This window comes from Plectrocnemia conspersa, unplaced genomic scaffold (genome assembly GCF_051122295.1).
Source record: "Plectrocnemia conspersa isolate PC_06_02 unplaced genomic scaffold, ASM5112229v1 ptg000012l, whole genome shotgun sequence".
NCBI classification, from domain to species: domain Eukaryota; kingdom Metazoa; phylum Arthropoda; class Insecta; order Trichoptera; family Polycentropodidae; genus Plectrocnemia; species Plectrocnemia conspersa.
Genome location: NW_028277176.1, coordinates 6614732 through 6639882, shown reverse-complemented (window position 1 = coordinate 6639882; position 25151 = coordinate 6614732). Strand labels below are relative to the sequence as shown.

The window sequence follows — 25151 nt, the reverse complement described above, 5'->3', positions numbered from 1 at the left end:
TTCCTCAGTAACGTGTTTCAAAAGCACATGTGGTGCATAACCATGGGCTAACATTCTCCTGTACATACCCGTGTCCCCTTATAATCCTGGCAAATTGGAATTGTCGTAACGCCCGGCATCCAATATTGCCATGTCAAAAGTTTAATGTTGAGCAGAATGACGCCGGAATGTTTCGCGAGAAAATTCGCTATTAGTTAGGGCCGAGGCGAGGGAAAAAATGCTTTTAAAAAAGTGGAATCTAATCTATCGATTGGGTCGAAAATAGTGTTTCATTTATGTAACATTATATAAAAAACGATAAGAGCGAAGTAAAAGCTAGCTATAATTAAATTATAGTTATTTGCGCCAAAAGAAATGTGCAGTTGAATTTATAAATAAAACTACTGTAAAATTAAAAACAAATAAAATAGTGTTTGTTACTTGTTGATAATATCTAAAAAATGACTAAAATTAATTTGAAATTGGCTCTTACTGGTTGGCCATTATTTCTGTGGCTTTTTTCAGGTGGATATCAACGACACTGAAAAATCAAATAAAGGTTTCGTTTCGGCTTTTCGGGTTTGTGTCAAATATCGTCTTTATTTTAACGGATCAGAAGTTGCATTGTCACCGGTGGCAGAACGCGCCCATTGGCATCGGCGTATCGGTACGCTATTGGTTCAATGGTCTTATGGTGACGTTAGTGGGATTATGTTGCACAGTTATATTGTTGATATATGAAAGCTGACTTTTGGAATCAAATCCAGTAATAAGGCTTTGATTGAGACAAGTTTTAACAATGGATCATGGTTACGTATTTCTTGAATCCAGTAAAAAATTGATTCCTCGAGCTCTCCCACGCAATAAAATCATCCCCAAAGAGCATTATATTAAAAACTAGCAATTATACAATATCACCAACATCCCGTAATTTATCCAATTGTATTGAAAATGAAATAAATTAATTAACACATCACGAGGCGTTCATTTTATTTTTGCTCATTTTTGTATTTTGAGATTATCGTTTATCTTAAATGCCTCTTTTTATTTCGCTTTTGTTTATGATGTTTTCAAGTAGTGAATCTACGAATTCAATTAAGGTTTCATTAACAAATTCGTTCTCAGAAATAACTCGCTCGTAAGAAAGCAATTGTTACAGCCTTTAAATGTTTTATTGCATTTGAAAAAATATTTTGTTGCGTAATTAATCCAGATTTTGCTTCTTTCAAATCATAAAATTAATAAAAAGCTCAGATTGAAATTTCACATGTATCGTGTTTAAATGGCCACATATCAAACAGTGATGAAAAATAGCCTAATTATCATTACTCATGGAAATAATATAGTTGAGAAAGAACGCGCGCTAGATACACATAATAATATTGTTATTCTACCATTTGGTTATCTATCGATGTGTGAGTATCTGGACCGGTTTTTATTTTAATGCATGAACACAATTTGTGTGTCGAAAAAGCGATGCGATTGGCTCACAAAGATCCTCAGCTGCGATTCCATAGAACTGTCGCAAACTAGCATTTTAAAAGATGTGACACGGAGACACATCATCAGAGATGAATAGAGGCGAGCTATGAGACTGCATCGATACGAGAGACATCAGCGGAATTTTCAGAGAGCAGACTCTGCTATTTCAGCTTCACCGCCTGATAACGGCATCTAAACATTTTTTATATATGTAGTAATTTATATATGCTAATAATCATTACCAGGTTTTTGACATCTATTTGGCTGCAGTCTTAAAATTGATTGTGAATATGTCTATACGTTGTGTCGCGATTAGGGATTCTGAAGTCTCGGGTTTTTTCGATTCCCGGGACTCGAGACCCAAATTTTTAAAGTCCCGGGAATTCCCGGGACTCGAGACTTTGATTATCTTTCGTATAATCATGAAAAAAAATTATGTTAAAAAATTAACTTATTATTATTAACTTTAATTAACTTATTATTATTAACTTTAATTAATTTATTATTATTAACTTATATTATTTGTGTTATAGGCACGTTAGGTGAAAATTTATTGAAACAATTTAAAAACGCTTTATTCGATATTTATTTAAATTTAATTTATTACAATTTTTTTAATCGAAATATTTATATCAATATTAAGTTAAAACCTTTACTTTTGTAAGGAAAAATATGTTTTTAAAAACACCAAGGCGTTTAATGATGAATCACATAGCTTGTTCCTGGTTTTTGTGGCAAATATTCCAGATGTAGAAAAAACTCTCTCGCTTTCTGTAGATATTGGCTTAATTGTAAGCAATGATTTGAATAAAAGCTCTAGATTCGGAGTTCGCTTGATAGTTGAGTCTAATATCTGAAACTCCTTTTTAAAGTTGAAGTTTTTATTTCTAGTCGTTGAAATATTTTGGGGGTTCGTGCGACAGAGTTGTGTTGATTTCAAATATTTTTTTTAGAAGGAAATTAACAATAATTTCGGAAGTTAGTAAAGTGGCATCTCGACGACTTAGAGCTTCAACTGCCAGTTTTATAGGAGTGAGTACTTCACAAATATTTTCCAATACGTGAATGTTCGATTCATTCCAAATTTGGCCGATGCCGAGATCAATTAATGATTTTCTAATGCAATTTATTAACTTTCAAAATCTCGAGATCATGGGTAATAAGGAATTCCACATTGTCTTCATTTCGAGACATAAATTAAGCTCGATATCAAATTCGCTCTTTACATATTTTTGTAAAATTGCACTTCGGAAAGTCTCGAGTCCCGGGTTAATTATTTTTAAATTCCCGGGACTCGAGACAGCAAAAAATCTTTGAATTCTCGGGAATGAATTCCCGGGTTGTCTCGACACAGAATCCCTAGTCGCGATTGACTTGTTGGCTATGTCTGTTTTAAATGTCAGAGTTTTAGAATATAAAATCGATAGCTCTGTAGAGCAATACCCAGATAATTTAAACAAGGATGCATCATCAATAGATGAGGCAAAGAAAGTAGTAAAACGTCTTTGGAATAATAAATCACCGGGTATATTGGTATAGACGTGAAAAAGAGTGAAGTGAGGCTTCTGCAACGTATTCAAAAATAAAAAATACATTATGCTGTAATATATTATCAATATGAGCAATTACGGAAAAGACCGAAGAATTTAATATAGACACGCATCACATTAATTTTGAGGCTGAGATAGCCAGTATATTGCAGACATCCATAAACGAGAACACATTCAACTGGGTTAATGGATTTCACATACCTTGGAACTATAGTAAAAGCTATAAATTATGTAAGGAAATCAACAGAAAAATGGCGTCAGCAAACAATTGCTATTTTAGCTTGATAAAACACATATAATCACGAACAGTATCTCGTCGTAGAAAAATATTAATATTTGAAACATTGATCAGACCTGTGCTAAGACACGTCTCTGAGAGCTGGACACTTATCAGAACTGACGAGCGACTACTTGATATATTCGAGAGGAAGGTTTTTCGTAGGATATATAGAGTCATAAAAAAGAGCAGTGAGTGACGTATCACGAACAACCGGAAGAGCTGGGGAAAATTCTTGGAGGAGGCAAAGACCCATCTTGTTGGGCCAAAAATGAATAAATGAATATCTCATGTATTATTTTTACAATGATAAGTTTACGGATTACGATTTTGTATTTTTGTAAACAAATATTTTTGAAAATATTATATCGAAAGAAAGGATAAACCAACGACAAACAAACTTAAGGTAAATATATTTACATCCTACTAAAAGTATTATTAATAAAATATCAGAGTTTGCCAGATGACGCAATTAAAATTGCATTTACCAACAATTTAAAGCTTTGCTAAAAGAAATTTCTTATACACAGATAAAATTTGTGGAAAAGTAAAATTAAAATATATTATTGAAAAAATAAAATAGTTATGAAGCATTTTTATCTTTACATCATTGTAAAAAAACTTTAAATGAAAGCCCACAAATGTATACATATTTAGAGATCGATTTGAAATTAATATTTTGTATTATTTCATCTTATCTTAAATTTGTTTTGATTGATATATAATATATTCAATATATCTATTTTGTGGTCGTAAAAGGAATGAAGCATTATATATTAAAGTTTTTGTTTCGACGAACGACTAGTTATATACAAAAGCAATTAATTATTTTCTATTGTCTATTATATATATACATTATGTACCAACAAAATTACCATATTTCTTATTATAATTAACGATTTTGTATTATGCTTTGCTTTTATATAATCACTAAATATAAGTTGTTTACGCATTGTCGTGGTTACTACACTAATTTAAGTATGATAATAAAAATAATAACATCGGCGATATAGTCCATTGTGGTATTTGGCTGCCTAATTTAAGTACAATAGACTAATTTGATGAATATCGTACAAATTATATTACTTATTATATGGCGTATCAATTCAATAATTGTGTTGATATAATATTAACTTCTTTCACGAAAAAACTCACATAGAAAACTCAGCTGAATCATAAGATATGGAATATATGTGATTTCTATTGTATAATTAATATCGCAATTTTAAGAAATATGTAGTAAAATATGTCATTAAATACATTTTTTATTACATATATTGTTTTTTAATTAAATTATATTTATTGCCTTAGCATTAAATAATTAAATGGATAGAATATTAATCACTTATTCCGATCTCCTAGACACGATAGAAATTTAAAAACACTAAGGTCCGTATGGGGTTCGAATCCAGGTCTTTCATGTCAATAGTAAAATTCGTCCAGCATGCTTGAAATAAATTGCCGTTGGCCGTTAGAGAAGATTACAAACAGCCGTTTTGATGGCTATTCCAAATGCTCGCATTATTTTTTTAAGCATCTGCAACGGACACTTTTAATCTTTTCTTGTTTATGGTAAATACTTTGTGACCTAATTTATTGAATGGATTTCCCACGGTGGTGTTTTATTTCAACAAATATACTTATTTTGTCTTAAACGATTAAAACCTGTCTTTGTATAATATATCAAAAGCCGATTTAGGGGACGTAGCCCTAGGGGTGGTTGACCTCGCGGCCAATGAGACTATTCGGTGAATCCTATTTAGGGCCGGTCCTAGGTTACTTAGCGCCCCAGGCAAAAACTAAATTTTTTACCCCCCCCCCATTATTAATACTTTAATAACTCATTATATGAGCTCAAAAATATAATTCAAGTTAAAGTAATCTAATTCTATATTTTACACGTACTCTTTTTTGCAAGTGTGGGTATTTAAGAATTTGTAGTTTTTTTCTCGTCGCGTGGAATAATTTAAAGAGTACAGAGTAGGGTGTTCCAAAAAACTAATATCCTTGGTGAAACTCACAATGAGAAATGTCAAATGCCAAGTGAGAGTACAAAATGATATATTTGTGAATACTCAGCAGCCTACGACAGGGCGATGCTCTGGACTTTAGGTCAGACTAACAACTTGTAAAGAGTTACACACCATTTTAAGGGATGCCCCATTATTAAATCAAGGCACCTAGGCTACATATTATAAGAAGGGCCGCAATTTTCATTTAAAAAGGTAAAAAAAAAACAAACATGCATAACAAACTGAGCAAAAATAAATACAAAATTTATTTAAAATGTTAAATGCTGTGGCAGCGACCGTGTCTTAAAAAAACAAATAATTGACAAAAATGTGAAAAAAAAAGTTTTTATTTTTATTTTGATTTATTTTTAATATAAAATAGATTTACTCTCTTTACGTTTTTCTCTAAAATGTTTTTTAATGAAGATACAATTTTTTTAATTTTTTGAATAGCCGCCATTTTGAAACAAAATAGTGGATATAGCTGGCTAACAAATTTATCTGAGATGTTTACATGTCTATATTTTAGCAAAAAAATTATGCTGATACAATAAAAGCAGTGGAAGTTATCGGGACCTTAATTTTGAGTAAATTTATTATTTTCAGGCAATTTGTATTTTTATAAGGAATTAAGTTAGGTTGAGTTAGGGTATGCTACGATTTATCGTAGCATAACCCAACATACCCTAACTTAAAGAATTTTGTTTAAGGGAAAATAAAAATGTATGTATACGTGTTCTCAATTTTATACCTTTAGGTACACATAGAGATGGTCACCAGGGAAATGCAATGGGTGCACGGTACCCAGCCTGCATATTATAAGGGGGTCCAATTTAAAAAAAATTTGAACCTTTTATAAAAATTAATAATTTTATTTGTATTTTTTTAAATTGCTAATTTAAACTTCTTTTTATGAATTTATCAACATATAGGGGCAGTTACTAGAGCGGTGCAACAAGTGCAAGGTCCCAGGCTCCACGGTATAAGAAGTTGCAATTAAAAAAAATATTAATTTTTTATGAAAAATTAATTAAAATTAATAATCCTTATAAAAAATTCAAAAATTTTTTTCAATTTTTTAAAAAAATTTGAATTTTTTTTAAAAAAATTAAAAAAAAATTTTCAAAAATTTTTTTTAAAAACTTTTTATAATTAAATTTTTTTTTTTTTATATTGAATTGTTTTGTTTTTAAATTGTAGTTTCTTGTACTGTGGAACCTTGATACCTTGCACCTTGATTCACCACCCTTGTTACTGCCCCTATATGGAGATAAATTCATAGAAAGAATGGTCAATTAAAAAAAAAAACAATTTAAATTATAAATTTGTATAAATAGTTCAGTTTTTTTGAAATTGGACCCCTCTCATAATATGCAGCCTGGGGACCTTGCATCCGTAACACAAAAATCTTTTGAGTTAGGCTATGTTACGATAGTTAGGTTATGCTACGATAAATCGTAGCATACCCTAACTCAACCTAACTTAATTGCTTATAAAAACACATTTTGCCTGAAAATAATAAATTTACCTAAAATTAAGGTCTTGATAACTTTTGCTGCTTTTATTGTATTAGCATAATTTTTTGCCAAAATATAGACCTTGTAAACATCTCAGATATATTTGTTAGCCAGCTATATCCACAATTTTGTTTCAAAATAGTGGCTGTTGAAAAAATTAAAAAAATCGTATCCTTGGTAAAAAACATTTTAGAGAAAAAAGTAATAAGAGTAAAAATATTATGTATTGAAAATTAAAGCAAAATAAAAATATTTTTTTTTTTTCTCATTTTTGTCAATTATTTGTTTTTAAGACTCGGTCACTGCCGCAGTTTTTAATATTTAACTTTATTTATGTAGGATCGTCGTTGGTGTTTCCTCTTCATACTGGTAATATTTTAACAGCCTGACTTCACGGCTTCCACCTTCTTGAATTTACAATAAATATAGATAATATATACATGTTTTAATAACATTACAGCGAATCGCTTAGGTCAGCGCACCAGCGTGGCAAATAATATCAGATTATATTCTTTAACAATATATTTTGATAATTTTAAGTAAATATTGCGCCTTTATTTGGTAACATGGCGCCTTACAAGATCTAGCGCCCCAGGCGATCGCCTGTACTGCCTGCCCTTCGGGCCGGCCCTGCTCCTATTAGATTGTTTATTAAGTTATAGTTAAAATTTTGACTATGGACGATTACGGCGTGACGTTTCTCGCGATGAAGGTGTGTAGATGATGATGTCTCAGGGCTCTGTGGCTGCGTGCGATGAGTGTCAGGTGTAATCTTTAGGTCTGTCGGTGAGGGCGCGTGGCTGGTTCATCCGGATGGCTGCTGGTAGATCTTGGCTCTCTGGTCGTCTGCGTCGCTGGCTCTGCTGTCTGGGTGACTCCGTCTTTTGTGATGCCGTGGACCGTCTGCCATCTCCTCGTCGGAGTCCGGGCTTATATCCTTTAGCTAGCTGGCCCATCACGATTGCGCATCGATCTCTTAACCAATCGCTGGAGTGGCTTATTATAATTCGATAAATCGGATGTGTATTTCGAAAGCCAGTTTTTTGTTTGGCTCCAGACTTTTGAATTCTAAGGAAAGGGTTTGCATTTTGGTGATTGGTTGCATCCGTACAGTTTTGTCACAAAAGGGATTCTCTTAACGAGCCGTGTTGTCTGTGGTCCAAATAAATCCCTCTTATGCCATGATGTTTGTCTCATTGTTAATGAAAGAACGTTTTTGGTCACGGTTATTAGCAATAAGACAATCGCTCTTTTAAATGTGCCTATATGTGTGGTCGCCACACTGAATTAGCTCATTTCATTATTTAATCAATTGTAAATTATGAGGTTATTTAATTGATGTACCTAACATTATAACAGGTCGTCCAGAAATCATAATTTATTATGGCACTACTTCTGACAAAAACTCAACGATTAATATAGACTTTTTCGCATTCGGCACCGACACCCGACACTAGTACTTGTTTTAGTTTTATATATTGCTTTCGTTATGTGATTTTTTATTGGTGAATAAGACCTGGGCTCGATTATTATAAGTCTATCATGTCAGAGAGTTCAGAATTAGTGATTAATATAATATATATTTATAATTCCAATCGATCATCACATATTAGCTTTTACTAAAAAAATTGAATATACCGGATGAATATCGCGATGATTAATGACAGTCGAGCTAGGTTGTACATATTAGGTATAAATCTTTAATAATGAGATATTTAAGCTTCTTTTAAGTATATAAAAAAACGTGTAATAAACATATACATGTAATACAATACAAGCGTCTTACTTGCGATTCCCGAAACCCGAAAAAGTAATTTACCACGACTTAATACTTGTACATTGTTGTATGTAAGTCGTAGTGTAGTTGTGTACCTCGTCTACCAATGCTACAAATTTCAATTAATTTAAACCACGTGCGAATACCAAATTGGCTACTTTTGTTACACGGTTCATATTAAATCTTCCAGTGACTCGAACCCGACCTTTATATATAAAACCTGTTGACATATGATGCAATGAAAGCCTAGGACTGAATGTCCAATATGTTTTGTAAATAAATTAACAAAGTCATTTTCACTACTGCTAGCATATTGATTCAATAAATTATTAATTGTCTAAGTAATAGTTACTTCGTGCGTTTTTGCATCAAGGAGTATTTTACTAATGAAGTTGCTAGAAACACATTTATTGTCTTTATTAACCAATTTCGATAGAACTGTGAGTTAATTGGTCACTCCCAAAGTATCGCGAAGACGAAATTTGTCGTCACACCCAGAGTAAACACCTCAAAATAGCCATTAAAAGAACACTTGCCTACAGTCAACAAGAATAAAAACTAATAACACTTTTAAAATATCAACTTAAATTAAAAAAAAAATATGAGTCATAAATTGTTTAAGAACACAATAGTATAATGCAATAATTTTAAAAATTATTGATGAAATATGTAATAATAACCAATCTAGCTATGGTTATCTTAAATTAAAAATAAATAAAACATTGCTGCGACTGAGTGCTGTATAACTCACGGCGGCCGGTCAAAAGAGCGTGCGTCAAATGAGCGCTGCATTATAAGCGCTGCGTTATAAGAGCGTTTACCAAAGTAGCGCTGTAACAAAATGGCATACGTCAAATGCGCAGACAGTCATATGAGCGCTTGACAAAAGAGAGCACGTCATAAGAGCACAAAAATACTTGGAGAAAATCAAGTAATGAATATTTTAAGAATTGGGTGTGCAAAATATAAGTAAATTGTGAGAAATTTACAAAGAATAAAAATTCACGAGATATAGGCGGTAAAATTAGTATTTTATATGCCAAAGCGTAATGACGATTAAAATGATTAGACAATGAAAATATTATTATTTATTAATTATTACGTACATACAAAAGTATGGCTCCCCATCCCCATACATATAATATACATCAGTGGCGTGCGATGACTGAAAAGGGCATGCGGTTAGGGGAGATGGGAACAAAAACTATATATTTTTTAATTTATTTTCTTTATTTTATAAACATATGTATTTATTTTTGAAAATTATATTGAAAAATTGTAGAATTTACCATTTTAAAAGGGGACCATATATGATATAAACTTGTCTTAGAAAGAATATTTTTATTAGCTTACAAATAATAATAATAAACTATTATGCTAATCTCTCTTAGTAAATTGATTAGTGTTTTTATAAATCGATATATTATTCTATAGTTTCAGGTCTCTGGGTATCTGGACAGTAAATGGATCTCTTGGTGCAGAGGTATTATATTAGGTTAACAATATTTACTTGGCGCACCATACCAATTAATTGTCTTAATATTTAAGATTATAATAAGATTCGTATTCATTATTTGCATCAAATATTGGCATAATCCATCTTGTTTTAAGTGGTTAGATATCATTCCTACTACTATTACTGTCACAGTAATATTAACACGGTTAATATGAAATTCATCGTCACTTCCTTAAACATCCATTATTATATCGTCATTTGTAATTATATGGATAATTTCTAAAAGTAAATCAATATATGTATTTATAAATAATTAATAATCAGATTACTAATTCTTAGTAATTTACTAGCTCGAAAATACACGATATGTGTAGAGACTAATATTATTATTTGAGTTGCCGCTAAAAATGTCGATACCCAGGTCGATGGTTGTCGAGCGAGATAGCGAGCTCTGCTTGCATCTCGCTCTTTTTTCCGTCATACTAAAATCTTTTTATTTCATAACAGACACAATAATAAGTAACAATTATGCACAATTAGAGCATATAATCCCGTTTCATCCTATATCATAGAAATATAGATAGCATTTGAAGGAAAAAAACAGTTAAAGAGCAATAGTAATTGACGCCGTAAAACTGTCAAGTATGCGGTCGCGTTATGTGGTCTTAACACGGCGCGAAACGTCCATGTCCAATTTTACAATAAACTTACACTCGTAAATTGAAGATTATTGAGTTATTTGCATATGTTAAAAATTGAATATTACTAAAATGTGTTTCCCATAAGTTTTTTTACCATCAATAAATTGAAATTGCCAAATTAGCTCCAACACAAAGCCAATAAATGCATTTCAAATTTTGTCGACGTATGAGTGCAACGCTTGGAATACACTCAGATGTCGACTTACGAGCACAAAGGGTTAACTATATTTGAAAGACACAGAAAATTAATAAAAAGACATTACCTTGACGTGATCGGCGTGGCGGCGCGTCGAAGGACGCCAGCGCCACGCCACGCCAGCGCCACGCCGCGCCGATGCAACTAACACTATTGTAAACACTAATTTCAATTATACACTGCTTAATTCTAACACATACACTAAATTACACTTTCACTTTATAATTAAAAACATCGAAAGGGATATTATTATAAAAACACTTATTCGACAAAAATGTAACGAACAGTTTACGCGTCCGATGTCACATAGCTACTGATTTTTTTTAAATATTTCGAGATGCATAAACAAGTTTAAACGAGTTCAAGGTTATGCTTCATGTTATGTTCATATAAACCATAACGACTAAAATGTCGTGCATCTCAGATTGCAAAAAAAAATATTTTTTATTAAAGGTTGACAATTTGTCTAGTTTTAAAATATTTATCTCTAATTGGAATTATTTTAATGCAAGTTATTTGTTTATTTTTAGAATATCTATCTCTCATTCGATTTATTTTAATGCGAGAGTGACACGAAGGTCACATTTGTTGTTGTTGTTGTTGTTGACCTTCTAAAAGTGTAATGTCGATGATTTGAAGTTTTATATTATATAAATCTAATTTATATGTGCCAAATTTACATTTTAAAATGACGTTCTTCCGTTGAAAATAGTGTAAAAAATATATAATGTTTTTTGGGGAGCCATACTTTCGTATGTATGGAATAATTAATAAATAATAATTTTTTCATTGCCTAATCATTACGCTCTGGCACATAAAATACTAATTTTACCGCCTATTTCTCGTGAATTTTTATTCTTTGTAAATTTCTCACAATTTACTTATATAATATTTTTTATACCTAATTTCTAAAATATTCATTACTTGATTTTCTCCAAGTATTTTTGCGCTTTTATGACGCGCTCTTTTTTGACAAACGCTCTTATGACTGTCTGCGCATTTGACGTACGCTATTTTGTTACAGCGCTACTTTGGTAAACGCTCTTATGACGCAGCGCTTATAAAGCAGCGCTCTTTTGCCGTACGCTTATTTGTCCGTGCTCATTTGTGACGTTGCCATAACTCACATAGTTCCAAGCGAAAATAATGAGAGGGTTTTAAATACCTGCAAAATTTGTTACAATTTAGAAGTTACCCTAACCATTCAAAAAAGCAAAAAAGAGCAACACGTCTTGAGTAAAGCTACACATATTTTACAAAACAATGGAAGAAAAATCTCGTAACCAAACAATTAAGTTATTAATTGGAAATATTGCATGGATCTTCGTCCCGAGACGTTAATAACACCGAAAAAATACTAATAAAGGATGCGCGCTAAAAAATGTGCATATTACTATTGTTCTTTTAGCTTTTTGTTATCGATCGCTGGAGTGGCCATCTGAACCATTTCTATTTTAAGGCATAAACACATTTATTCTGTGATCAATAAGCGATGCAATTGCCCCGAAATCTCGAATCAGTATTATAAAATATATGAAACTTTGGTTACAGAGGCTAAGATGCGGTGAGAGGCACAGAAGACAGACAAAGAGAGTCGTCACAGAGTCATAGCAACAGAGACGAGCGAAGACAAAATAAGAATAAAAAAATATTGCGAGAACATATCATAACGATACCGGCCGCTCTACCGCAATCACTGCTGACAATAATACAACTCGGCATGACAGCAAAGACTATCCGATATCAATTCAACTCCACTGCCTGATAATGGAATCTACATTTCTTAATATATTCATGGTAATTTATATATGTATATAAAATAAACTATTTGGATGGGTATTAGAAGCCCGAAAATGATTGAAAATGTTTCGCATATCCCTCGTTTGTACTATACAAATATACTGAATTAGCATTTTAAAATGAATATACCTACATATTTTTCTCTATAATTTATCTAGACTGTATCGCTAAACTTTTTTGTAAAAAAGTTTTTACACACTCATACAAACGTAACCCAATCGTAAAAACATCCGATTGGATTTATTACCAATAAAATCAAACACGAAACAGATTTATTAAAAAAGCGAATTTGTTCAATAAAGTTTAACATTATAGAAAGTTTCACGTTGAAAATTTACACGCAAAGCGCAATGTTTGACTTTCAAGTTATTCGCGTATTATACACAAGAGTAAGCTTGAATTAAAGTAACCAGTTTGGAAAATCCCATAAATCGTAAACACATACTCTGGATAGACTGATACTTTTTTTAAACTAAAAGTTGAATTCTCATTAAACTTTAATATCCTTGATATTTATTTGCTTTCAATAAGAGAAAATGTTTTTTATGTTGAAAAAGTTCTGGAAGTAATTTCATTAATTCAGCAGTTGCGTCTCATTACATAATATAATGTAGTCTTTAATTGTACAGCTCTCTAATGCTGTTCATTTCTCAACTTCAAAGAATTTTTTGCATTTTTGAACGGTGAACTATGGCTAGCCGTTTGTCAATTTGCAAAAGCACTTTTATCCAAAGTTTGTAATTATTAATACACGCTCGATTTTTTAAATAGAAACAGGGCTGCCATGTCGGATTATGTAACACAAAGTGAGACTTTGAAAACATTACTAGCTTGAAAATTTTAACATAAGAAAGAGAGAGAGAGAGACGGAACGTAGAGACCCATATTTAAATTAAGTACATAAATATAATTTTAATATTATTATATTTAAAATAAAATATAGTAGAATAAAAGTATTCATTTAATGGTTTACTTATTACCTATTTATGTAACGACAAAGCTCCAATGCATGTTTTTGTAGCAGACAAATTGCCTTTTCAAAATAACCGTAAGACTCTTAATATTTGCCATTGCTTTGGCCAATCGGACCAGTTTTAATAATTATTTCCTCAAATTTTTGGCTGATTATTTTTTTATTTTACGTTATTTCTACGCCACCATCCTAAAGAGTGAATTGTGTGGAATATTTTTTTTTATGTTTCATTGCTGTTTTGTTTTGCAAATTCTTTTTTTTTATTTTTCTATTGCAGTATATTTTACAAAAAAAATAAAATGTACAATGTCAATTCAATATTAATTTCATTTGAATTATATAAATTTAAATTAATGAATCATTGTAATGCTCTGGGTTAGAATATATTTTTACTGATTTTTCTTTACGTGAGTATGCAACATATAATTGACCATAAGAAAAACACGGATTCTCCAAATTCAATCCATATACTTGTGAAACTAAAGTGAAATATATTTAAACAAAAAAATACGACGGTGGTGATGTGACATCATATGACGTCATAATTACCGCAAGCGCGTTTGAGCCCGACACTGTGAAAACATCAATTTTATCTATCATTTTTCATTTAAACTATTCTCCAAGCACTCCTGACACTAATAAGAACAAACTGTATTTTTTTTTGCAAAATCGGTCCAGAAGTTTTTGAGTTTATAGGGCACACACATACGAACATTGCCTTTTATTTATATAGATAGAAGATGGCACCATAACCTCGTCAACGACAGCCCTCATATGGCGTGTCGTCGAAGGTCTGATCCGTAAACCTTGTAATCAATGGCGTGTTTTATTATTAATATTATAATGTAAATTTTACAATTGAATAAGGTGTTTGTGCCCAAATTAAAAATTGCTTAAATTGCGTCTGATATCTAACATACGATTCCGAAAGATTGAAGCAATAGAAAAAGATAATTTTTGTAACTTTTAACTGATAAAAACCAGCTAAATTAATCAGTAAAATAAGCGTAGTTGCACTGTATTCAATTTTAATTATAAATAAAATTGCATTGAAATAAAATGTATATAGCTAAAATAGTCAAAAGATTGCTTCGCGATTTATATTTTGGTTCATGAAAAAAGTTACTTCTTTAATTATATTAGCTGCCCATTACGCAAAATTTAATACCTTCAACGTATTTGTGTGTAATATATACTAATTATTAAGGGTCGGATTTTAAATTGTATTTTAAAAATATGCTGAAAGATAACTCTAAATTACACCTAATAATATCTGTATTTATCGTTTAATTAGATTCTAACGTTAAAAATAATATTACTTCATAAATTTAAATTTTTCATAGCAATCCCTAAAAGCAAAGGATATTATTAACAATAATTTTCCACGGTTTTCTCATTTTCTGTAGCCTGTTAGTGGTTTGGTGTAATTGTTTGCATATTTCATATATAATATTACTCGCACAGCTTGGCAACCCTGCCGCAGACTATAAAAGGCAAAAGCGCAATCAAATATGGAAAGCGACCTACATTATGAAATTAGATATAAGACTGAAATTCCGTTCCGAAACGAGAGCAATTTAATCTTGACCCTTGATACATTACGATTTTTTTCAGTATTTTTTTGCTACTCTTTGAAGTTAAAAAAACAATCTGAGCCTGAAATCTGGCGCGGCTGGTTTTCTTGACAGATTAGCTGTTTGTCACACTCGTTTTCGCAAAGAAAAGCCATTTGAGAAGTGTTCGAGCGTTAGTGAAACATGGAATATTTATTGGCACTTTTGAATCCAGTCAGACTATTTTTCATCGCATTGAAAAAAAATTTGTACGTGGTTGAAAATATATAAAATATGGAATATGATTTTAATTATATAGGTCGAAGGTGTAAGAGTGAGTAAAAATATACAGGATGGTTGATACTATATTCAAACTTTGGATTAAATTTTAAAAATATTGCATTAAAATAAAATGCATTTTTTTACAAAGTCAGAATGTCTAAATAAAAGAACGAATATAAAGATTTTTAAGAGAGTAGTGAAGCTGTCGAAGATGACACGAAATACATAGTGCTTAAATACATTCGGATGACAATGTAAAAAAATAAAGACTTTGTACTCAGTAGCCAAAGAAGTTGGTATATTTAAATTTTTATGAAACATAAATTTGGACGTTAAGCGAGTAGCTGCTAAATTTGTTCTAAAATTGTCAAATTATCAACGTTTTTTAAATGAATTTTTAAACAAATGTGCTCTGAAAATCCAAGTGCAAAAAAAACACGTCAAGTTCGAGCAAATATCAAGGTTTATCACCCTGTTATATTAATAAATAGCAAATATTTTTTTCAAAACTGTTGAAATTTTAATAAAAACCTGATATAAAATTGCTTAATCGCGTCATAACAGGTGCCAAATCATGAGTGTTTTGGTTATGACATGAAAATAAAAGACAATCGTTTCAATGAGAATGCTTTAAAAAAACAAGACAAAAAAAAACTGCGCCAAGTTTGATCGAATTTCGAAGTATTCCTTATTGTTTTAAGTTCAATACGATTTTTTTTACTATTATGTCGCTTAGGCAATTAGTACAATGCATTAACATTGTATTTTTTTTATTGTTTACTAGTGACCAAAAACGACACCGTCGTGATGCCGCAGCCACCAAAATGTTTTTGCGGATCCCGCAGATAAAAAAATATAAGTTGTACTAAAATTCCAAAGTTGTTTATAAATTAATAATTTTGTTTATAAAAAAAATCAAAAACATGTACTATGATTATCCATTTAAAATTAGCCAACTGAAAACAAGATTCGCGCAGAAATTGGTAAAATTATATGCGATATGAATAAGTGTTTCTAAAATTATATTTTCAATAGGTCTGAAATGTACCGTTTCAGCATTTCAACGATTTTTTTTCCATTCAAGTACTTCATTCAAAATAAGTACTTTTATTTAATTTAATTTTATATAAATAATAACAACACAAAGTTATTTAATTTTTAAATGTAAATAAGCCTCGTGTAAATAACGCAAAATTTCGAAATGTTTAACTTACGTAAATTATCTCAAAAGTCAAGTAGGTCTAGTAGCAAAAGATATACCCTGCAATATATATTTTCATCAAAATTTTCCACCACAAAACGCCTAGTTGAGACGTTGAGAGTATTAATTTCTCAAAGGCGTTCGCGTCCTTTGGCAGTTTAAAGGCGTAATTCACCAGCCCCTAATTAAAAGTTGTCATCTTGGATACTTGTGGTAGCAAACTTTGCGAAGTGGAATTTTACAAGCCCTCCCCAAGGGTTAATAAGCCTTAAGGCGCTATTTTTTGAATATATACATGTATAAAAATCACTCACCTTGAGTTCATCCAAAAGTAGATGATGGGGTTATACATAGAGTTGCTCATTGCGAGCCAATATATGGCTAAGTACACCTCTTGTATAAATTCCAAGTTGGTGATCTCTGGATAGTATGACGTCACTATGAAGTAGGTATGGAAAGGCAGCCAGCAAACTCCAAAGATGACCACTACCACAATCATCATTTTGACGACCTGAAAATTGTACAATCATTTATAGTTTTAATCAAGTAAAATATATAATATTCAATGTAATTTGCTAATAAAAGCTCATTATTTTTAATAGTACAAATATTGATTTTTATAAATTAAAAGCTATTTTAAACATACTAATGTACTGTAAAAATAGGAATGTTTATTGATTACAGTACAGTTACTACAATAGATCGACCGTGCTCAGAAAATGCTTAAGCTCAATACAAGTTTATCCATCAAGGATCAATTCACTTAACGTTCATCTTAATTACGTGTGGTTTTCAAAATACGTATTATATTTTTTTTCTGTTAAATATATTCATTGTAATATTAACGATAATTCTTGGCAATTAAATATATTTATATTATTTTTTAAAACACGCTAACCCTGTAAAAACATTAGTGGCGATTCGCTGGGTTGTGGAGAAAGCACACTAATGAGATTTGTGATATATCCGAGAGTCTGGCGATAATTTTACGGTTAGTTTGATACTGTTAGGTTTTATATACTATTTTTATACTACCAATTTTAAAAGCATTTTATTCGGTTATGTATTTAATTTATTTTATTTTTATTTATAAAATATAAAAATAGCGCAAAAACAATAAAAAAATGAAATAAAACTATGAAAATACTTTAAAATTAAATAAATATATAACATATAAATAGACTTATTCTGAGGTCAATCATTCAGAAAATTTTTGCACAGCAACAAACGTCTTCTTTATATTAACACATATTAATTAAAATAAAACATAAACTGGGAAATCTTTGTTAGTGGGAATTATCATATATATATTTTATACTAAACAATAGCTAGCTCATAGCGATACAATTTTTTCTTCAATGGAATGTCTATAAAGTTCAACAATAAATATGGAAGATATAGTTATAGCGGTTTATTGGAATATCACAAACTGTTATGAAATATGGAAGGTCCATGGGCCCACGCCCTCCTTCCACGGTCGCATCAGGCTCAGGAGTTTCGGCCCATGAGCGACCGGATGTACCTAGCCTGGCTTTCGCGCCTGCATACTGCGCATACAGGCGCTAGACCAGGCCTCCTTCCTAGGTCGTCACGTGAACGACCTGGACGGGTAGACCGTCGCGATTTATCTACTGATGGTCTCCGGCATCACTATCTTTTTTGGAGACGGAGGTTGGATAGGGGATGTGGGGGGAGGGAAGGTATGCGGGCAGTCGCGCTCCGCGTACCTGGGGTCTCTACGGGAGAGAAATGATTTTACGCATCCTGGAAAGAAAAATATTTATTTCATCAACTCATCCTTTGTGCTTGTTTTATTTATTTCCTCTTTCTTATTTTTTTTTTCCTGCTGCCTAGCTCACTCCGATGAGAGAAGAGAGCTCGCGGGTGGCCCTTAAGGGGCTAATAGGTGGTCCTATTGAGGACGGACGTCTGTGCGGGCGCCATATGCGGCGCAGTATCTCTCGAACGCCAGAAGATTTCCCTTCGTGGCCACGAGATGTCTGTGTTGTGGAGGGCCATCGCCCTCGATTTCGAGGTTGGAGTGTAGGACTGCTCTCTCCTCGTCCATCATTGGGCAGTCCCATAGTATGTGTTCGGACGTCTGTAGTTCGTGGCCGCAGGGGCAGTCGGAGCGGTCTCTTAAACAAAAACGTTCATGATAGGCCCGGAAAGCTCCGTGGCCGGTCATGAACTGTGAGGTGTGGAATCCACAACGGAACCACCTGAGCTCGAGTCTCCCTGAGATCAGGGGGAGAAACTTTTTGGTCAGTAGTCCCGTTGCGGACTCGTTCCAGCGTTTTTGCCACTCTTCTAGCACCGCAGCGCGAGTGACGCGCCGGATAGTCATCAGAGCAGCACTTGGGCTAGGCTCTCCCACTGGAGGGAAGAGCCTCTTGCCCGCTATTGAGGCCGAGCGGCCTCTTCCGAGGTGGTGGACCGCGGCTCTCATCTGGGCAGTTAAATCGATGGGTTCGACGCCGGCCATCACGCACATTGCCGAAATCGGAGCTGTATTGTAGGACGACGTGAGGAGCCTCAGCGGCGACGTCTGAGTTCTCAGCAGGATGGTGTTCGGTAGTCCGCGGGAAGATCTTTCGGCCCACGCACTTGCCGCGTACGTGATTATCGAGACGAAAATGGCTTTGTACATTATCACCTTCGCCCTGAAGTTAAGGCCCCAGTGTTTTCCGCCTAGGCGATGCAGCCTGCACATTGCATTTCTACTTTTAATTCCTGCCATTCTCAGGTGAACGCATGGGTCAAAGTTCCTGGATATTATCATCCCCAGATAGCAGGCTTTTAGTTCGAATTTAATTTTGTGTCCGTTCATGCATATTTGGGGGGGTCTCTTTGGGTCCAAGGATCCTCTCAGCAGCACAGCTTGTGTCTTGTGGGGGGCAAAAGAGAGTTTATTCTCCTTGCCCCAGGCGAGCAGGGTAGACAGTGCTGTCTCGGTCTTAATTTCTAGGCCGGTTCGGCTATCGGCGCTCACTAAGAGCAACAGATCGTCGGCGTACGCAATGAGGTCGCAGTGGTGGGGCAGAGGGGTCTCCAGGACGTCGTCGAACTGGACATTCCACAGCATCGGTCCGAGGACCGAGCCCTGCGGGCATCCTCTCTCTAGGGTCTTCCAGACTAGGCTTCCGCCTGCGTCGATCACCACTCGTCTATCCTTAAAGTAAGACGAGATAGTTTTGGTGAGGTCGGAAGGGACTCCTCGCTTCCTCAGCTTGTCGATTATTCCGGGCCACCAGGCGTGATCAAAAGCTCCCGATATATCCAGAAGTACTCCTACCACATGCTTGCCGGACTGTTATGAAATGTAGAAGCTAAGAAAAATCAGAGTTTTATAGAGGATTGTAAGTCCTCATAGAAACCTTCAAAATCACAAACTTAATCAACGACACGCAGAACCACATAGATTAGTGAGATTGATAAATCACATCAGACTCACCAATTAATAGCAATACATTCATATATATATATATATATATATATATATATATATATATATATATATATATATATATATATATATATATATATATATATATATATATATATATATATATATATACATATTTTAGACATTTTTTAAAATTTTAATTTCATATAAAAGATAGAGTCAAAGATAATTTTATACCATGTGTATTCATTTATTATATAAAAAATCTAGGAAAACCTGATCTGTGAGCATTGATAAGATATTATATTGCAAAAATCGCAATAAAATAAAATGTAGGTTAGGCTATGTTGTACATTATATTTTTTTGCAAAAAATGCAAGAATATACTAATATAAATTAGATTTTGTGAATTCATTTAATGCATTGTTTACGTAAAAGATCTTAAGAGATAAGCACAGAAATAAAAGCTAACATAAAAATAAAAAATATAGTGTCTTTAAAATTTATTTTTTATATAATAAATATTTTATTTATAATTATTTTAATCATATACATAAATACCATTTGCGTTTGAAATAAATACAAATAAGCTGATTACATTAAGAGGCAATGTTAACTAAAATAAATTACTCACATAGCTTTAAATCTAAATGGAATATATTTATTACAATATATTTTTTATGGGGAAGCTTTAACTGTAGCAGTTCAATAATTGATGAAAGGATTATAATACACTTTTATCAGCTTATTGAAATAGAACAACGGTGACTACTATATGTGAAAATGTAACTGATTAATGATCGAGAATTAAAGACTGCTTGTGCTTCAAATCTCATCATTGTATGTGATTAATATGTTGGTACGACTTTTGTGTAACAAATATAATTTCTCATATCAATATGCATTACATATTGACTAAATTATCTAAATTCCATAAAGATAAAATTTTTACTTATAAATGGTATCAAGAATTATTGCTCAAAAATATATCAATGAAGATTGGATTACATTTGAATGGTATGTCAATAATGTTTGTGCTTGCTCATCTGCTAATAGTTTACCGTTTGGCATCCAGCATACTCAAGAATACTGTGTTGTTATTTCATCTCAAATGCCGCGAAAAGGGAGGCGTCTCGCTACCGCTCGCGCCGACTTTCACCGTAGAACCAAACAACCTAACCTTTTTTTAATGATATTGTATTGATTTATTTTCATTTCGGTATATTTTGTAACTGTCCAGCATCATCCCATCTATGACTAACTGTTCAAAAAGCGAATCACTAGTTATAGAGCTGTCCACAAAACAAAATAATTATAATTAAAAAAATCATTTTCTTTCATTTTATTCAATTTTATAATTTTGATTTGCGCGGCAATGTCGGGGTTGTATTGCGCGGCTATGTCGGGTCCCCGGATTATATAGCTTTATAGAAAACATAAGCAGTAGGTTTCTAAGATATTGAGAAAATTGTATATATCCTAAAAAATACAATTGTTTTAAATTGTCTTTCTGACAGTCTTACTGTCTGCTTTCTAAGCTATTTTAGGAAATTAACAAAAATGGCCAAAAGACATAGCGGAATAAAACAAATAAGGAGTTGTGTCGTGAGACAATTGGAATATAATTATTTATTAAAATATAGTAATATCAAATATATGTTAAATTTATAATATTTTGTATGTACTTGTTTTAAAAATATAAAATATATACAATCTACAATTTGTGGCTTCTCTTAATGCATTAGTATTTAAAAATAATGATCGAAATTATATTTGAAGCAAAATCACGTTTGCTTATTATGCGATTCGGGCAGCGATCTCCTTAATGTTGTCATTTACTGAGAAGCGAAATTGTGAGCGCATGACGCTTGATATATTGAGCTTTCATATTCCTGGAAGTAAAAGTTTCGTTCAGCCCACCAACAGTGGGGAGTAATATTTCACGGGGAGTTGACGTTCGTAAGCTTTTTCGGTTCTACGTGCGCAAATTCGAAGGCTTATGGGCAAAAAGTAGTGCAGTAAATAAGCCTGCGCTCACAGAAGCACAAGGAACGTTACAACGCTTCGTGACTTATTGCAAATTCGTTCATACATATATGACTAACTTATATTATAGTAATGGGTAGCTTACTTTTATAATATGTTTCACAATCAATGTTCAAAATAATTTTTTTCGTTTTCAAAGATTAATTTTTTTATACCAGATTTTTTTTAAGATGGTATACTATCGACTAAAATAAACACGAACTGGCTTAATAACAAATAAAACTAATAAACTATGTCAATTTATGTCATAGGAGTGATTAATTGCTGCAAAACGCAAATTAACCCAATTTTGCATGCATTATCAAGTCCAAACACAGACGTTCCCCTTTGGCAAATTTACCTATCCGGTTCAATGATCACAACTAATATTGGTATGCATAATTAAATTACTGTAATTAGTGATTAGTGTAGAAAAAAGTAGATTTTTTTATTAAATAATACATTGTAAAATCAATATATATTTTAATTAAAATATTTAGAAGTTATTATCAATTATTAACCGTTAAATTTTCATAATCGATTAATAATTACTATTTACAATATATTGGATTGACTCAAAAGTTTTGACAATATGTATATTAGTAATTTCAATATTAACTCACAATTTTGCATGTCTTGTAGCGTAATCTAACCGATTGATATAATTAATTAATTATAAATATGTTGAGTGTTTAATATCACCATAATCAAATAATTACATTTTTTTATGTGACATCAAATGGTTGTGAATTGCCATGCTCATTATTTGTTCAATAATTAAAGTTTATCTTTTTGAGGGTGGGTGGTTAATTTTATTGATTGTGTAAAATAACGTTAAGCTGTATTTGTTGAGTTAGAATGCAGAAGGCATAATACACGATACTCTTAAGCAAGTTTATGCTTTATAAGTGCTTAATTAACCGTTAATATATTTCCGAATGCTATTATAATGTTGAGTTGCTTAATTGATTTTGCAGTAAAAATTAACGGGGTTCCAAATATCCTATCTTAAAATGATCCACATTAAAAAATATTATAATTACGTGATTTACATCACGTTTTCCGCAGAGTTTAAGTCTCAACATATTTCGCCAAAATATTTTTGGCATCATCAGGAGATTTTTATTTTAATATACACTTTTTTTACATCGTACAGAAAGTGTTTTTAACATTTAAAACCAATTAAAAAAGTGCGAATTAAAAATCCGGATCTGTGCGATGTAAAAAAAAAACGTATATATATATATATATATATATATATATATATATATATATAAAATAAAAAAATTTACGTGTTTTTTTCGCGTTCATCTTATTTTTTGAACGATTCTCTATATTTCGCCAAGATTACCCTCTTGATTTGAATATTATTACCCTCACTGCTCCGTGGATAGGAGCATACTGAATTTTTTTTAATCAACCGCTTGTCGTATTGTTACAATTGTTCGATCGTTGAAATCAATGTACAGCACGTTACTGTTATTATTATAAAATTGTTTATTTTTTACGCGATATTAAATATAGAAAAAACTCATTAAAAAAAAGATAAATGCGAAAAAAACACGTAAATATTTAAAAAAGAATAATATAATATTGCGTAAAAAACAAACAATTTTATAATATTAACAGTAACGTGCTGTATATCGTTTTCAACGATCGAACAACAATACGACAAGCGATCAATTAATTTTTTTTTTCAATATGTTCTTATCCGCGGAGCAGTGAGGGTAATAATATTCAAAGTAACGTGTTTTTAACATTTAAACCAATAAAAAAAGTGCGAATAAAAAATCTTTCCCTACGCGATATAAAAAAAAGTGTACTAAAAAAAAATGCTGGGACAATCTTGGCAATATATAGAAACTCATTCATAAATAAAAGATGAACGCGAAAAAAACACGTAAATATTTTTTTTTAAATATAATATCGCGTAAAAAATAAACAATTTTATAATATAAATCTGAATATAAATTTATTGCACAAATATGTAAGTTCACAATGCCAATCATTGCTCTAATTACAACACCATTAAAATTATATTAAAGTTTAAAATATTACTTTTCAACCACCCGTAAAAATATAACATATGTTAAATTGAGGGTGTGGCATTAAGCAATTAATTCAGAACAACGTGGAACATTTTGTAATGAGTTAATTAAAAGCCCACTAACGATTATATATAGCCCGTGAAAAATCGACTAAAACGATTTTGCTTTCAAAAGTAGATTAACTCGATTGATACAAAATGTACATAAATTAATTTAGGCCTCGTTACTCGAAACTTCTTCATTGACCTTGTAAACAAATTAGCACACTCTCTCTAAATCAAAGTTCTGATCGGCACATAGGTGCTTAATAACGAGGAGCTGTAATATTATATAAAATAATTTATATATGAATTCAGCGGAATATTAATGAGGGACTCTAGATATTTTAAATATGGCAGCCTTTTATTTTAATAAAAAAACTCACATATGAGTAATGCATACCTTTTGATTTATTCACTCGCATATATATATAAATAAAAAATATATAGAGATAAACTTGTATTAAAGTAATAATGTGATCTCTTTTTAATCTATATCCCATTTTTATTAAGCGTTTTGCTACAGATTTATAAGTCAATGCATCACAATGATCTAGGGAAGATTATTAATAAAATCTAGTGAAAAATAACAAATAAAGTGAGATATAATAATTTAAAGCTATAATTAATTAAATATATATGATTTACAGACTTTTGTTTTAGTCTAGTGTGTCACTACGCAGTTGTTGATTGTGTTGACCATGTTGAAATGCATTGGATTGACCCCTGTCATATTGCAACGAAATATTTATAAGAATTAAAATAAATAAATGAAAAATAAGTTACGGTATCTATATAGATATTAGGTCAGCATGTGCTAGATTATCTCGAGAAGAGACGGTTTAAGTTGCAATATTATGGCTAAATTCTAATATTTA

General features: G+C 31.8%; 1 protein-coding gene across 1 annotated transcript in view; it reads right to left on the bottom strand.

Annotated features, from left to right (window-relative positions):
- Positions 1-25151, bottom strand: part of LOC148228061 (tachykinin-like peptides receptor 99D) — a 267821-nt gene that overhangs the window by 11679 nt on the left and 230991 nt on the right. The window contains exon 8 of the mRNA XM_088200999.1: positions 17071-17267. Within this exon, the coding sequence (XP_088057125.1) occupies positions 17071-17267 (197 nt within the window). The remainder of the gene's footprint in view (positions 1-17070; positions 17268-25151) is intronic.